This window comes from Otolemur garnettii, unplaced genomic scaffold (genome assembly GCF_000181295.1).
Source record: "Otolemur garnettii isolate 467f Iridium unplaced genomic scaffold, OtoGar3 scaffold00120, whole genome shotgun sequence".
NCBI lineage: Eukaryota > Metazoa > Chordata > Mammalia > Primates > Galagidae > Otolemur > Otolemur garnettii.
Genome location: NW_003852515.1, coordinates 3360315 through 3377889, shown reverse-complemented (window position 1 = coordinate 3377889; position 17575 = coordinate 3360315). Strand labels below are relative to the sequence as shown.

The following is a 17575-nucleotide window of genomic DNA, read 5'->3' as shown; positions in this document are numbered from 1 at the left end:
AGGAAGGTAATTTAGTAGACATGAGATTTCAAGGAATAAGTGAGTAGCAAAAATAAAAAAGAGATGATTGACTCATTGAAAGTTTCAGCAAAGTACAGAAGAGAATCTTTTATCAGATGATTTTTTACATAGCTGATTTGTGGGAAAGTCCCTTTTAAAAATATATAAAGAATATCTGTGCTCATTTTGGGGAAGGAGTCAATAGGTAAGGAGAGACTAAGTGTCAAACCACGTCCCTCCAATGGCTCCCATTTTGCTCCATGTAAAAGCTGTCTTGGGGTGCTTCTAGGGTCCTTTGAAGTTCTCCCCCTCACGATGCAGACCCCCATCCTTCTGCTTTCCCCTCCTCTCTGTGTCAACCACACTGGACCCTTGGCGGGCCCATGCCCCTGCCTGCTTCCCTCTCCTGCCTCCTTCTTCAGCTCCTTCAAAATGTGCCTCAATACCCCTTTCTCAGAGAGGCCTTCCCCAAATCATAACCTCCACCCCACACTCTGCTCTGTTATTTTCATGGTATTTTGCACTATCTAATACATTATGTAATTTACTTAATATATTCTATTTCTTGCTAATTGCCTGTCCCCACCCACCAGAATGCAAGCTCCAGAACAATTGGTCAGTGGCAGAACAGTGTCCAGGAACGTGTTCAGTAACTACTGCTAAATCATAAAATGAATAAGTGCGGTAAAGTCAAAATTGGATTTGACAGAATATTAGCTTCACAGTCAGCAGTCGTACTCCAGTGCACACTGTGTTGGTAGGTCAGTTTTATGACCCCGTTTCATACAATAGAAGTCCCTGCCTTTCCTATTGGAGAGCAGGCAGAGGGCTACTTAGCTCTGCGGACTCTATCACTGCTCTTTCCTAAAAGGAGACTGAGATTCAGGAGATTGAGACTATAAATCAAGTTTCACTGTTTTTTTTATATTTCTCAATTTTCAAACATGTAAACTTTTTAAGGGAATAAATAAGGAAATCAGGGAAAGGATAGAGTTGGAGAACATTCTCTTTAGTAAAGTATCATAAGGATGGAGCAGCAAGTGTCCAGTGTACTCAGTGCTAATATGAAGTCAGTAGATGAACTAACACATCCCCACACAAGAGAAAAACCCAACTGAGCTCAAGTCAGGGGGAGAAGGGAAGAAAGAGGTGGAAGGGGGATTGGTGTGCTCTTACCTAATGGACACAATGTAAGGGCATATGGCACACCTCCTGGGGGAGGGGCTCAACTACAGCAGGGACCTTACCTTACAAATGCAAACGTTGTAACCTATCGTTTGTACCCTCATATTAATCAGGGAAAGAAAAACTACGAGTAAGACAACTAGATGAAGCCAGAATTAACACCAGTACGTCACCACAGTGAGACAGCATTCGCCGGTCAGGGTGCTGTGTTGGGGAGGATGCAGAGAAGTTAGAACCCCTGTACACTGTTGGTGAGAATGAAAAAGGGTTCAGTTCTATGGAAATCAGTATGGTGGTTCCTCAAAAAATTAAAATAGAACTATCATGATCCAGCACTCTCCCTTGTGGGTGTATATCTAAAATAGCAATTGGGGTCTCAAAGAGGTACCTGCATGCTCACATTCATTATGCAATTATTTATAATAGCCAAAGAGGATGTAGAAACAGCGTAAATTGTCCTCAGTGGTGAATGGATTAAAAAAATGTGGTCTATACATACAATGGAGTACTCTTCAGCCTTAGAAAAGAAAATCTTCCCATATATGACAACATGGATGAATCTTCAGAACATTATGCTCAGAGAATAACCCAGTCACAGAAGCACAGCTACTGCACGTGTCATCTATGTGAAGTATCTAAAACTGACCAACTCACAGCAGCAGAGAGCAGAACGGTGGTCGACAGGGGCTGCAAGGAGGGGCACGGGAGCTGCTATTCAGTGGGTATGAAGTTCCGTGTGTGTAGGATGAACAAGTTCTGGAAAGCTGTTGTACGGCATTAAACTTATAACTAATAATTCTGTGTTGTATTCTTAAAATTAGAGAGGTTAGATCTCATATTAAGTCTTCTTACCACAATAAAAAAAAAAAAAAAAAAAGAAGCCAACCAAGAGGTGGCCAACTCAAAGAGCAAAGAGCCATGTGTTGAAAGATTCTCGGTGCCCCTGAGTTAAAGTATCCCCTGACCCTCAGGAGGAGTCTGACCCCAAGAGGGATATGTTGGAAGCACGTTCCACATGCCCGCCATCAGAACATATGAGTGAGTTTCCAGAACTACTTTTTAGAGCCAAGTGAATAAAGTCCAAGAACAGTTCAGCGGCAGCCAATTCTGAGAGCTTGGCATTCTGTGGAGAGAAACTCTCTCAGAAAAGAGATAGGGATGGAGAGTCCCAAGCTCAAACTCCCCCTCTTTGGAGTCTACCATTTACATTCTCTGTGGTTCTATTTCTCTAATGTTCCATCTGAGCAATGGGGACAGGCACGTGGGGCTGCCACAATGTCCCAAAGTGTGAGCACACGTTCCCTTGGTAAGGAAGCTTCTGGGGCTGACTGGGATGCCCTGAGCATCACAAGAGTCTTTCCCTTGAATGGCTGTGGCTCCTTATCCTATATCTGGTGGGCACATGATTTCTGTTGAAGCTGGCCTGGCCCTCCCTGAACACACGGCTGGGCACATGAGCCATGTCAGGGAGTTGTGGTGTGCTGTCAGAGCAGGGCGAGCTTGGCTACCTCTGTTCTTACGTGACCCGGTCAAAGAGCATTGTCTCTGTCCCTTGTAAATGTTATTTGCTTTACCCAACCCAGTTTGTAAACAGAAGAATTTTTGGGGGATTCTGCTATTGACAGTCAGGTTAGAAAGTCAAAATTAAATATGTCCTTTTCCTATGTTAACCATCTCTTAGGGTCTGTAACCATAAGCATCCTTTTAGACTGTGGCTTTAAAATTAGGATTGTAATTAAGTCTTTGAAAAACCTTTTGGCTTCCAGATCTCCTAGTAAAGGAGTTCTCTTCTGTCTTTTTCCAGCATCCATTATTAACAGCTCCTTCAACTTAGGCCTGACGTTTCCTTTCTGTCCCTGCAACAACTTCTGAGTGAAGGTGGATGTGCAGGAGTTTGATGAGGGGAGAGAGGAAGGGAAACATCACACAGACTCGGCTGCGCAGGGAGGAAGGGGATTCGTCATTCCCAGGTCTGGCTGAGCCTTCTTGTTTTATTATGAATTCCTGAGCTCCTGTCCAGAGAACCTTCAGAGAGTCCCCATGGCTGGGCAACTAAGACACAAACGCTGCAGCATGTCATTCAAGGTCTGCTGCTGTCTCCCTCCATCTCCCTTTCTTTCTGAATTTCTCATCTTTCTGGAATCTTACTCTTTAGCCAAACCAGGCTCCTTGCCAATGGGCACGTCCCTAAAACCTGGGCCTTCCCTCACTGTCCCTTTCCTTGTCTTTACCAATTCAAATCCCACCTGATTGTCAAAACTCATCTGGAGTGTCTTTGTTAATACCTTCCCACATGCCCCTAGGCTAAAATTTCCTTGTTCTTTTTTGGTACTTTTGTTGTGTCTCTTTTTTCCTGGTCATTGCACTGTGTGTTTCCCTCTTGTCCCTCCACTGGACCAAACTGCTCATGTGTGCATTCATAACTCACCATGTGGCAGGCATGTAACAATATCATCAGCCAGAGCTTGCACAATGCTTACTGTATCTTTCCTGAATTTCTACAAATTCTCACACACACACACACTTCTGGGCATATGAATATGAACTTCTGTGAATTGTAAACAGATCCCTCATCTCCATATCTCTGAAGTTTAGCACAAGGCCTGAGACATCAGGGGTGACCAATCAGTGTTTCATGGGTAGATGATACAAGGATTTATATAAGCACCAAAGTGTCCTGTGAGGATTTACTGTGCTTGAAGCCATCTTTCAAATCTTTCCCCTCACTCTTGGTCTTAACAGTTCCTCTTCATAAGAAGATCCACAATTTGAAATATTTCATATCTAACCTTTTTTTTCTGTGGAATCTCATATTTTCTTAGTGAAATATTTCACTTTGAAAAAGAAACTGCTTTGCTGAAATGGTAAGATCTCAGGTTTGTGTTAGCTCTTTTATGTGAGAGAGAAAATATGAGCTTGGGCTAAGATATGCAGACGAGAAGAAATAAAACATTCAGTTGATACTTTAATAATTAAACTAAATTGTATTACCAAGTGATAAATGCTGCTAAATCAATGAAATATTCATCAATTAGCTAATCATGCAGACAGAACATTATACAACTTGATTGCCTGGGATTGTAAAAAAGAAAATCAATGAAGAGAGTAGTTTAATCATTATAATATCGATAAATATTCAAAATCAGTGAAATGTGTTTCTTAGAGTCTGACTATAATGCCATCATGTTATTGATGACTGTTTTGCTTTCCTCCTACTGCCTTCCCCTGCCTTAAGAACCTCATTTTGGGTTAGGATTCATCCCTTGTCATTACTTCTTCTTTCTGAAGTTCAAGCTCAGCTTATTGGCATTTCTAAAAAATGCAGAAGTGAAAAGAGCATTGAACGTGGGCCAGAACACAAATGCTCAGCCTGACTTTAGTCATCGTCCAGATTGTCATTTTGAGGAGGCTGAGATAACACCACTCATTACTTTGCAGGGGGATGTCAAGACCTACCCTCCCTCCTCCCAGGGCCTAAAAATTCTACGAGAGACCTTCTTTTTTCCCCTTAGTGCAAGACTTTTTGGTCTGAATTTGCATGTATCTTCTTCACTCTGTGGTTGTCGTCATCTGTTTTTTGCTGCCGTAACAAAATGCCATAGACTGTGTCATTTATAAAGAACAGACATTTATTTTTTCACAGTTCTGGAGGGTGGCAAGTCCAAGGTCAAGGAGCTGAGATGTTTGGTTGTCTGCGGAAAGCTGCCTCTTGCAAGGAGAGGAAAGCTGTGCCCTCATGTGGCAGAGGGAAGGTGGAAGGGCCTGTGGGCCAAGTGCTGTGTGAAGGCTCTTTTCTGAGGGCTTTAATCTTATTCATGAGGGAGGAGCCCTCGTGGCCTAATCTCTTTGAAGTCCCTATTTCTTAATACTGTTACATTGGCAACATCTGAATTTTGGAGAGGATGCATTCAAACCATAGCAATAATGTCAGACCAGAGCAGCTCACACTTAAACTTGATTTCATGGTCATAGATGAGAAGGGTGAAGGGGTTTAGGGAAGAACTAAGTATCACCCTCCTTACATAGGATCCTGGTCCTCCTGCAGTAGTGGATGGGACTAATTGGTGGCTTTGAGGATGTTCTTTTTTTGTATCATGAAAAGAATGCCATCATGAGACAGGGCAACCCTGCCACGGACTGGCTGGAATCCACTGAAGTTACAATGTAGGTATGTGATAGCCAGGCGTTGTGGTGGGTGCCTGTGGTCCCAGCTACTTGGGAGGCTGAGGCAAGAGAATCCCTTAAACCCAAGAGTTTGAGGTTGCTGTGAGCTATGATGCCACAGCACTCTACCCAGGGTGACATAGTGAGACTCTGTCTCAAAAAAAAAGTCAGGATGTGGTCCAGAGAACAGGAGTAAGAACTGCATGAAAAAAGAACACTAGGAGTCTCTCAGGGGAGAGGTCCAGAGCTGAATCACAATTTAAGGAACTTGTTCCAGCCAGGGGATCTAGGACAAAAAGCTTATGGATGATATTTCTTTTATTGAGATATAATTCAAGTAGCATAAAATTTACCCATTCAAATATACAATTTCAGGGTTTTGGTATATTCACAAGGTTATGCACTATCATCCCTAATTCCAGAACATATTTGTCACCCCAGAAAGAAGCTCTATACCCATTAGAGCAGCCATTCCCTAATCCCCTTAGTCTCTGATAACTAACAATCTACTTTCTGTCTCTCTGGATTTGTCTATTCTGGACCTTTTAGAGAAACAGAATCACACAATAGGTGCCCTTTTGTGCCTGGATTCTTTTATTTAGCATAATAGTTTCAAGATTCATGCATGTTGTAGCATGTGTCAGTGTTTTATTTCTGCTTATGGCTGAATAATATTCCATTGGATGGATAAACCATATTTAGTTTATTCATTCATCAGCTGATGAACACTGGTTTCCATTCTATGACTATTATGAATCATGCTGTCAGGAGCATTCATGTACAAGTTTTTGTGGGGACTTATGTTTTTAATTCTCTTGGGCATGTACCTATGAGAACTGCTAGGTCACATGGTAACTTTGTGTTTAACATTTTGAGAAAACTCCGCACAGTTTTCCAAAGCTGCCACACCATTTTATAATACTACAGCAGTGTATTAAGGTTTCAATTTCTCCACATCCCCATTAATACTTATGATTGTCTGTACTTTTGGTTATAGCCATCCTACGGGGGTTAAAGTGATATCTCATTATGGTTTTGATTTGCATTTCCCTAGTGACTAGTGGGCTCCTTCTCATATGCTATTTAAATATCTTCCTTGGAGAAATGTCTATTCAAATCCTATGCTCATTCAGATTATTATTCTTTTTATTGTAGAGGTTATATATGTATAAGTTCTTTATATATTCTGTATACGATGTATATTCTGTATACTAGACGCTTATCAGATACATGATTTGCAAACATTTGCTCTAATTCTGTGGTTTGTCTTTTTACTTTTTCAATAGTGTCCTCAGGAACACAAAAGATTTTTTTTATTTGAAGTCTAATCTATCTTTTTGTATAGTTGTGCTTTCAGTGTCGTATCTAAGAAACCATTGCTTAACCCAAAATTATTAGGATTTATACCTATGTTTTCTTCTAAGAGTTATATATCTTTAGCTCTTACACATAGGTCTTTGGTTTATTTTAATTTAGCTTTTTCATAGGGTGTGAGGTAGGGATTCATTCAACTTTGTGAGATTTTGATAAATTTGATTAATCAACTCAGGATGTTAAAGCACTGTGAAGAATGAATTCTAGGAGGTTCTAGATTTTGATAGACTTGATTAATCAACTCAGGATATTCAAGCACTGTGAAGAATGAATTCTAGAATCCTTTTATCCTGAAGGAAGAATAAGAAGGTCATTTTCCTCAAAGATATTGCAGTGAAAAAGCCTGTTTGTCCTGACAGTTTAATAAGAATAATGTGAACAGATTAGATTTTTTATTAAACTGGCCCCAGATGAGTTTTCTAATCACACTGAATACATATCTTGCAAATTTTCACACTCTAATGATGGCAGTCTTGCCTTTCAAATGGCAAGTTGGTGAATGAGTATTCATATATCTACAGAAAAATGACTACTGTTCAGCAATGAAGCAATAGTCCTTTAGTTGCTATGACAGTGGAATACCTTCACATTTTGGTGACAATAATATGTCAAATACAGACAGCACAACAGGCATGGAGAAAGGAAGAGAATTAAGGAGAAGGAACTGACAGCTCACCTGCTCAATAGTTAATAACAGCATAAGAATATTCTCTCTATGGCATGTGATTGTGTCTGAAAATGTTGTTTTCTCCCAGGCTCATATCCCTCAGCTAACATTTATTAACCTTCCTCCTCCATGGTCTCTTACATTTCTGCATGTCTTTTGTACAGAGATACTGACAGCCCCACCTACTAAATGCCAATGTTGCTGCAACCCATAGATTTTAATCCCTGTGGAGTAGTAGGGCCCCTCTTTAGAACTACTTGGTTTGATGTTTTCTCATGATACTAAGCCCTCTTTGTATCTCTATCATGAAACATGGTTCCAAGAGTATAATTATTGCTCAGCATGTTTGCTGATCTTAGTTAAATCTAATTGCTCTTCCCTCAATTATGTTGCAGTTGGAAAAAAAACTTAATTGTGTTCATTTTTCATTGAATTTGACAAGCAGATTCTAGAGTTTATAGGCAAGAGTAAAGGACCAAGAATAGTAAAGATTTTTTTAATTAATTATTTCTTATTAAATCATAAATTTATACACTGATGCATTTATGAGGTTCAGGGTACTGCTTTGATATACAATCTGAAATGTTTACATTGAACTAAGTAACACATCTATCACAATTATACTCATTTCTTAATAGTTTTGAAATGTACCATTGCATCATGCAAATTAGGTGAGGTCCCCCCAAATGCCCTCCCTCCTCCCATATCCCTCCTTCCCTCCCCTCTCTCTCCTTTTCCCTTCTAATTTCTGGACTATAGTTATGTTTTGTGACTATAGTTGTGGACTATAGTTATGTTATAGTATGAGTGTGTAAGTGGTTATGTATTGATTTCATAGTAGTATTGAGTACATTGGATACTTTTTTTTTTCCATTCTTGAGATACTTTACTAAGAAGAATATGTTCTAGCCCCATCCAGGTAAGCATAAAAGATGTGAAGTATCTATCTTTTTTATGGCTAAATACTATTTCATGGTGTGCATATACCACAATTTGTTAATCCATTCATGGGTCGATGGGCACTTTGGCTGTTTCCATGTATTGACTATTATGAATTGGGCTGCAATAAACATTCTGGTGCAAATGTCTTCGTTGTAAAACAATTTTTGATCATTTGGGTATATACCTAGTAGAGGAATTGCAGGATCGAATAGTAGGTCTACTTCTAATTCCTTGAGTGTTCTCCAAACTTCTTTCCAAAAAGGTCATATTAGCTTGCATTCCCACCAGCAGTGTAGAAGCATTCCCTTCTCTCTGCATCCACACCAACATCTGTAGTTTGGGAATTTTATGATGTGGTTTAATCTTACTAGAGTTAGATGATACCTCAAAGTGTTTCTGATGATTCAGGGTGATCAGCATTTTTTCATGTGTTTGTGGTCATGTGCCTTTCTTCATCAGAGAAATTTCTGTTCAAGTCTCTTGCCCACATAAAAATGGGGTTATTTGTTCTTTTCTTATTGATTAGTTTGAGTTTTCTGTAGATTCTAGTTATCAGACCTTTGTCAGAAGCATAACCTGCAAAAATCTTCTCCCATTCTGAAGGTTGTCTGTTTGCTTTACTTACTGTGCTCTTGGCTGTGCAAAAGCTTTTTAGTTTGATCAGATCCCAGTAATGGATTTTTGGTGTTGCTTTAATTGCCCAGAGGGTCATCCTCATAAAATATTCTCCCAGGCCGATTTCTTCAAGTGTTTTCCCTGCACTCTCTTCTAGTATTTTTATAGTTTCATGTTTTATGTTTAAAACTTTTATCCAGTGAGAATCAATTTTGTTAATGGTGAAAAGTGGGGGTCCAGTTTCAGTCTTCTATGGTCACTAACCAGTTCACCAGCACCATTTGTTAAATAGGGAGTCTTTGCCCCACTGAATATTTTTGATAGGCTTGTCAAAGATCAAATGAGAATAAGTAACTGGGTTCATCCTTTGGTTCTCTATTCTGTTCCATATGTCTACCTCTTTATTTTTGTGCCAGTACCATACTGTTTTGATCACTATAGCTTTATAGTATAGCCTGAAGTTTGGTAATATGATACCTCCGTTCTTATTTCTGAGTAATGTATTTGCTATTCAAGGTTTTTTCCTGATTCCATATAAAGTGTAGTATTATTTTTTCAAGTTCTTTAACATTTGACAGTGGTGCTTTAATAGGGATTGCAGTAAATCTGTAGATTGCTTTGGGTAGAATAAACATTTTAACAATGTCGATTCTACTCAGCCATGAGCATGTTATGTTTTTTCATTTGTTAACATTTTGAGCTATTTCTTTTCTCAGAGTTTTATAGTTCTCTTTATAGAGATCTTTCACGTCCTTTGTTAGGTAAATTCCCAGATATTTCATCTTCTTTGGCACTATTGTAAAAGGAATAGAGTCCTTGATTATTTTTTCAGCTTGAGTATTGTTGGCATATATAAAAGCTACTGACTTATAAGTATTGATTTTGTATCCTGAGATGCTGCTGTATTCCTGGATCACTTCTAAGAGTTTTGAAGTTAAGTCCCTGGGATTTTCGAGGTATAGGATCATGTCATCAGCAAAGAGTGAGTGTTTGATCTCCTCTGACCCTATTTGGATACCCTTGATCGCCTTCTCTTGCCTGATTGCAATAGCTAAGACTTCCATTACTGTGCTAAATATCGGTGGAGACAGTGGGCATCCTTGCCTCGTTCCTGATTTGAGTGGAAATGTTTTCAATTTTATATCATTCAATATGATATTGGCTGTGGCTTTGCTGTAAATGGCCTCTATCAGTTTAAGAAATGTCCCTTCTATGCCTGTTTTCTTAAGAATTCTGATCATGAAAGGATGCTGGATATTAACAAAGGCTTTTTTGGTGTCAATTGAGAGAATCATAATGGTCTTTGTTTTTTATTTTATTGATGTGATGTATTATATTTATAGATTTGCATATGTTGAACCAACCCTGTAACCCTGGAATAAAACCAACTTGATCACGTATAGGCGAAAGGCCTATATGCCTCTGGCCAAAAAAGCTGTTTGAGAAAAAGCAGTGAAAAGACTGTTCAGGCATACTTGTGAGAAATGGAGACAGAATCCCATATGGCCAGGTTGGTTGCAGGCCTAAAAACCTCCTGATCTCAGGTCAACCTGGTCAGTTGCGGGCGTAAAACCCCCCGACTTAAGGCCCACATGGGAGCCAAGGTTTGCACACAAATTTCTGTATGCCCTAGAAGTTTCTTAATTATGTCTTGTATTAAAGATTGAAGTAACTGCCTCTGAATAGCAAGGTCAGTAGAACAGACTTTCAAACCTTCTCTTTCTTCCATAGCCTCAGACTTCATCAGATAAGAACAAAAGAAGTAATGGCTAACAGCATGTTCTCCATTAAGTTATGTTAAACCGGGTTATGTTGAAAGGGTTATGCTTAAAGGTGTATGTTGGGTGGATTATCAGATTACTAGGAAGGAGCTACTTACAAGGTAGGTAGTCACAAGATGTTTAAATGGGTTAATGAAGTCATTGATGTCCCATGGGCATGTGCAGAGAGATTGTAATGAATGTTAATGAGGTCATCCCTGTATAGTGCACATGCACAAGATTGATTATATAAACCAACAGTAAATAAAGAAAGCTGGCCATTTTGCCTGAGCGAGCAGATGGTCACCTTTATTTAAAACACAATTTCAATAAGCATGCTTATTCTTCGCAACATGGCTTTTCTGTAAGACCCTAACGGCAACACCCTTATGGCAACAATCATAGTGTATAATTTTTTTGATATGTTGTTGAATCTTGTTTGCTAAGATCTTATTGATTATTTTTGCATCGATATTCATTAATGATACTGGTCTATAATTTTCTTTCTTTGTTGGATCCTTTCCTGGTTTGGGTATCAGGGTGATATTTGCTTCATAGAATGTGTTGGGAAGTGTTCCTTCTTTTTCTATGCTTTGGAAAACATTGTATAATATAGGTACTTCTTCTTCTTGAAAGGTTTGATAGAAATTGAATGTGAAGTCATCTGCCATCTGGTCCCAGACTTTTCTTTTTAGGGAGATTTCATATTGTTGATGCTATTTCAGTGGTTGATATAGGTCTATTCAAGATTTCTAATTCTTTCTGGTTGAGTCTAGGAAGGTGGTGTGCTTCCAGGTATTGGTCCATTTTCTTCAGATTTTCATATTTCTGGGAATAGAGATTTTTGTAGTAATCATTGAGGATTTTTTAAATTTCTGAAAGTGTCTGTTCTTTCTCCCTTGTCATTTCTGATAGACAATATTAGAGATTTTACTTTTCTATTTCTGGTTAGGTCAGCCAAAGTTTATCAATTTTGTTAATCTTTTCAAAAAACCAACTTTTTGTTTCTTTGATCTTCTGAATGATCCTTTTGTTTTCTTTTTCTTTTTTGAGACAGAGCCTCAAGCTGTCCCCCTGGGTAGAGTGCGGTGGCATCACAGCTCACAGCAACCTCCAACTCCTGGGCTCAAGCGAGTCTCCTGCCTCAGCCTCCCAAGTAGCTGGGACCACAGGCGCCTGCCACAACACCCGGCCATTCCTTGGTTGCAGCCATCATTGTTGTCTGGCGGGCCCAGGCTGGCTTCAAACCCACCACCTTAGGTGTATATGACTGGCGCCCCAGCCACTTGAGCCACAGGCGCTGAGCCGATCCTTTTGTTTTCAGTTTCATTTAATTCTGCCCTAATTTTGGTTATTTCTTTTCTTCTGCTGGATTTGGGGTTGGAATGTTCTTCTTTTTCCAGTTGCTTGAGATGATCCATTAAGTTGTTGGCTCCCTTTTTTTCTGTTTTCTTGATGAAGGCTTCCAATGCTATAAATTTCCCTTTTAGAACTGCCTTTGCAGTATCCCACAGGTTTTGATAATTTGTGTCTTTGAGTTTCACTATGTCACCCTCAGTAGAGTGCCATGGCATCATAGCTCACAGCAACCTCCCACTCTTGGGCTTAATTGATTGTCTTGCCTCAGCCTCCCAAGTAGTTCGGACTATAAGCACCTGCCACAGCACCTGGCTATTTTTTGGTTGTAATTGTCATTGTTTGGCAGGCCCGGGCTGGGTTTGAACCTGCCAGCTCCAGTGTATGTGGCTGGTGCCCTAGCCAGTGAGCTACAGGCACCGAGCCAGTAAAGACATTTTTTAAAGTTAAAGATCAAGGTTAAGGGTACTTGTTTTATGGAGGCTTAGTATACCAGTAATGATCTTACACTGTAGTAAATAACTGCGGTATAGCATTGTATAGTGATGGATATAGTATAGTATAGCATTGTATAGTATAGCATTGTATAGTATATATAGCATTGTATAGTGATAGATTAATGAAATAGAATTAAGAGCTCAGAAATGGAGCCTCACATAGCAAAGGGTTTGTTTATCAAAGCATTTCTCTTTTCTCCTGGGTGCAAACTAAACTATATTTCCCAGCTTCCTTCATGGCCCATGTGACTGAGTTCTAACCAGTAGACTGAAACAAGTGATACCCGCTATTCCCAGACATGGCCCATAAAATCCTCCCATGAATAATTCCTTTTACCTCCGTCTGCCTGCTGAATATTTGGGTCTCCTGAGAACCCTAAAGTAGGGCAAATGCATAAGATGGAAGGAGTCTGGGTCCCCATTCTACCTGGATGAGAGCTTCCCAAGACAGCAGAGGATCTGTATTAGATGGTGCATGATCAAAAGCCAACTTGTGTTAAGTTATGGAAATTCGAGGTTGTTTGTTGATCTACCCTAATAAATCATGCCTGAATGGAATCTTGGCAAACATGGAGGGGCATGAATTATTGGAGATAAGTTAGACTAATATGAGGTCTGGGACAGTTGACTGTTTACGTAAAATATAACAAAGTCAAACCCTACCGCAAGCTCCATTCCAGGTGGATTCATGATCTAAATATGGGAAACAAAACTTTAAACTTTTAGAAGAGTATGTAGGAGAACATCTGTATGATATGAAGATAAGGGATGAAAGTCTAAGACACAAAACACAGATCAAAAGAAAAAGGCTGATAAAAATTATCTGGAAAGTTTTTCCAAAATGAAAAACTTCTGAAGAAAGGCAGCATAAATGTGAACAAAAGCCAAGCACTGGGAGAATATTTGAAATGCACACCCAATAAAGGATCAAAATCCAGAATATTCAAAGAATGAAGACATAATATCTTAGTAGAAAAAAATGAGCAAACTTATGAATAGGTACCTTATAGAAAGAAAAGCTTGAATAGCCAATAATGATATAAAAAAAAAATCTCAATCCCACCACTTGTCAGAGAGTTAAAAATTAAAACCACTTAATGCCATGTCCGACTGGTTGGCAAAATTAAAGTCTGGGAATGCTACATTCACCACCTGTGGTTAGTGTGAATTGCAACAAGCAATCTGGAAAGCAGTTTTGCATACCTAGGAAAGTTGAACAAGCTTCCTTCTGTCTCTGCAGTTTCACTGGCAATGGAATTGATGATGTTTTGTACTTCTTAAGCTTGGTGGTCCTTTGGTAATATTCTCACCTTTTCCCCATGTCTGTGTTTATCAGATATTTTAAAAACAATCGTACTATAAAGGTCTTATCAAATTTACCTCATTCCCTTCCGTTCTTCTCACTTAGAGAACCCCATCTGATATTAATCTTTGAATATTTTCCAAGTTCCTATGAAAAACTGGTTTGTTGTAATGACGAGTCACAGAATTTAAATTTAGAGTGTATGTTAATAACTAACACATAAGAGCATGTGCTCTACCAGACTCTAAATGTTTTCTTGTGCTAACTCTTGCATCAATTTTTGAAAAATTCCCAGGTATCAACTCTTTTAATTCTCACATCAGCTTTTTGAGGTAGATTTCATTATCTCCTCTTACGAATGAAGCAACTGAGGTACAGACAGGTGCGAGGTAGGGGAGGTAGTATTCACACAGAGGCTGTCTGGCTCCCAGATCTGCACCACTTACCACCTTGCTGATGTTTCTCCTGCACCATGTGAGGCCAAGTGAAAGGGAAGATAAATAGCCCGAGTCATGCAGACCAGAGTTGATTGGGATTGGTTGAAAATGAGATGTCTGACTTAGCCATGTGAACCACTTCCACTGGCTGAATTTTGCAGAACATTTTTCTGGCTCCCACAAGCAGTTTATTTATTTCTAGTTGTTTTCTTCCTCTTACCAAGCAATGGTATGATGTTGTCGGCATTGTTGTGAAGTACTTGGAGTATTTATAGACTTCAACAGCCATTTCCAAAGTGGGAGCACTTTTCATTTACCGAATAATGCATTTTTAATTACTGGCCAACTTAAGCTGGCTTTCAAAGAATAGAACTGTTTATTGCCAGCTGTATCTCACAATCATAGATAAGTATAGAGTTTTATATTATCATTTTTTTAACTCGAGCCCTCTTTCAGAGGGGAGTACAGAGCTTCCCTGACACTTGTACTTCAAACAGATGAATTGCTTCCCAGCCTGGAAAGCAGCCAACTCTCAGAATTGACATGTTCACTGAATAGTAAATTACATGTGAGGGAATCATGCCAAATGCAAGAGGTTTTGATAAAAGGGCATTTGAACTCTCTAAGTGATACAAAATATTTCTCTGCTTAAGAAATTTTAATAAATTGTTAAATAAAAGAGTCGGTGTGAAAGGTTTTATGCTTGATTCAGCTTCTGCTACACGTTTCAGTGAATAGATTATTCTGGCAGTGTGTCAGCAGTAGGCGAGACATTAGATAAATACATGTGAAATATTTCTAGTGGCTGAGCTGTTCTCCTCTCCCCCGCCATCTGAAATCTCCCACAAACCTTTAGAAATTCTTTGAATTCTAGCTCTGGATTGGTGAGTCCACTGGATAATTCACAAACTAAGACTCACCATTTTGCAAGCTCATGGTGCTGCTTTTCCTGACTGGATTTGGATCAAAGATGCTTTTTTATCTGCATACTTTTTTTAATCTGACTCCCAGGACACAGAGCAGACTTTTCTGTGGAACTTCAATGCATTCACTCTGTTTGCATAGGTCGAATGCATTCTCTCAGCCCTAGCTCAAACTACTAAAACACCTTGCGCAGCACCTTAAAAGAACTATAACTCATAGGTTCTGTGTTAAGAAATAGCACATTCTTCATTTTTTTTCCTTCCTAATTAAGCTTTTCTTTAGAAACAACAGAAATCTCCACAACTTAAACAGATTTTCATTAGTTCAGAGGGAGAAAAGCAACAATCTCTTATTCTAATGGTTGAATAAAATGTCTGGATGTTTTGAACACTGAAGCCATTTTAATAATGACTATCATTTTATGCAAGCCCTATCTAAATAGAATATTATGACTATCCTTTTAAAAGGATGAAAACAAAAAAAAATCAATCTTCTATTAAAATGCTATATACTTCTTCTAGCTGTCATTGCTTGTTTTTCACGGCAGATGGTCATGTTCCTACGTCTGGACAGTTTTATTCCAAACAAGTGGTAATCTCAGTGTATTCCAACTCTTTAAATTAATAGGTTAGGCCTCGCAGCTGTACTCAAAGGTATATTTAGAAAATTTATACTTTAACAGAGACTAGATGGTGGTACCATTGTCTTTATGAGATTGCAAATGTATAAACCACAAAAGGTTTGGAAAGATTTGAGGTAAGCAACTTTGCATATTTAAATCTGACCCAAACATAATCCCAGTCTGCCAGGTCTGTGGTGTCAAAGTGGTGGGTTAGACCAAGCTGTTCTATAGACAAAGAGACTATTTCTAAATTGACTAGTAAACTGCAATTATCAATAAATGTCTTCTGCTTTCAGCTAGGCTCGAATTTGGGGTCCTCCCAGTTTGATACGGGCATGAGCTTCAAAGGAATTCTCTTTCTCCATCTCCCACCCCCACCCCTCACCCCACCTTCAAGCCTCAGGATAGGATGAATGAGTTGGGATTTCGAGGAGCTCTGAATGAACTTCCTGGGCTCAGGGTACACGTGTACATTCTTATTTTTCTCCTGAGTCACTCACATTATATGTGACATATTCAAATAAACACTAATTCTTCTTCCGAGTCACTCACATTTTATGTGGCAAAGCCAAATAAATGCTCCTGATATACACAGGCATTTGCAGGTAAACATAGGCAAACTGTGTGTGTGTGAGTGCATGTGTGTGTAAAATTTTAGAGGAGCAAGGCTGCTCTTGGCTTTTGTGGAGCCCCTTTTAATGCAGGGGATTTGTGTGGCACACATTTGTGCAGCGATTATAAGGAGTCCTTTTCTACATACAGTTCCAGAGAGAAACTTTTCAAGGTCACTTACTGAGAATTAGGTCAAGTTCTAAAGCAGATGATGGCATTAAAATTGGTTGGCAAGTGCAAATGGCAAGACCATCCATCCATTTTTCATGAAGTTATAATTAACACACTCTCTGCCTCCCACAGGTTCAACCTTCGGGAATGAAGAACAGCCGGTTCTGAAGGCAGCACTGCCTTCTAAAGACACACCCAAGGGAGCTGGCCGTGCAGCCCCACTGGCATCCTCTAGTGTGACAGCGCCCCGGAGGAGTTTACTTCCAGCACCAAAATCCACTTCCACACCTGCCGGTAAGACTTTCTGCCTTGGAGAGACTCAATGTGGAGTGCCGTTTCTGCATTAATGAAAAGTCCTTTGAAAGTCTCTGTGTACATCAGTTATTTAGATGGAATGATGAGTTTTTTTTTTTATTTTTGTTTTCAGTATCAGTGAAGATTTCCTTCTTTCCTTCCCTCCCTCCCTCCCTCCCTCAGTCCCTCCCTTCTTTCTTTCTTTCATGTAAGAGTACATATAATTAGGTTACAATGTGTTAGGAACAGTCCAAGTTGTATTTGAGTCCTTCACCCAGAAGGTGTGCCATATACCCCTACATTGTACCCCTTAGGTGGGAGCTTACTGATCTCCTTGCCTCCCTTCTCCCATTCCTCCTGCTCCCCTCTTGAATTTAATTTGTTTGGGGGGGGCTTATAGTTATTCATCTACTAGTTTTAAATTAGTATTGAGTACATTAGATGCTTGCTTTTCCATTCTTGAGACACTTTTATTAGGGAGAATGTTCTTCAGCTCCATCCAGGTAAATACAAAAGATACAAAGTCTCCATCATTTTATGGCTACATAGTATTCCATGGTATACATACACCACAGTTAATCCATTCATGGGTTGATGAGCACTTGACTCATTTCCACATCTTTGCATTTGTGAATTGAGCTACTATAAAGAT

General features: G+C 39.3%; 1 protein-coding gene across 1 annotated transcript in view; it reads left to right on the top strand.

Annotated features, from left to right (window-relative positions):
• MTUS2 (microtubule associated scaffold protein 2) overlaps nucleotides 1-17575 on the top strand; it is a 406145-nt gene that overhangs the window by 201548 nt on the left and 187022 nt on the right. Inside the window, exon 5 of the mRNA XM_012810001.2 lies at nucleotides 16762-16923. Within this exon, the coding sequence (XP_012665455.1) occupies nucleotides 16762-16923 (162 nt within the window). The remainder of the gene's footprint in view (nucleotides 1-16761; nucleotides 16924-17575) is intronic.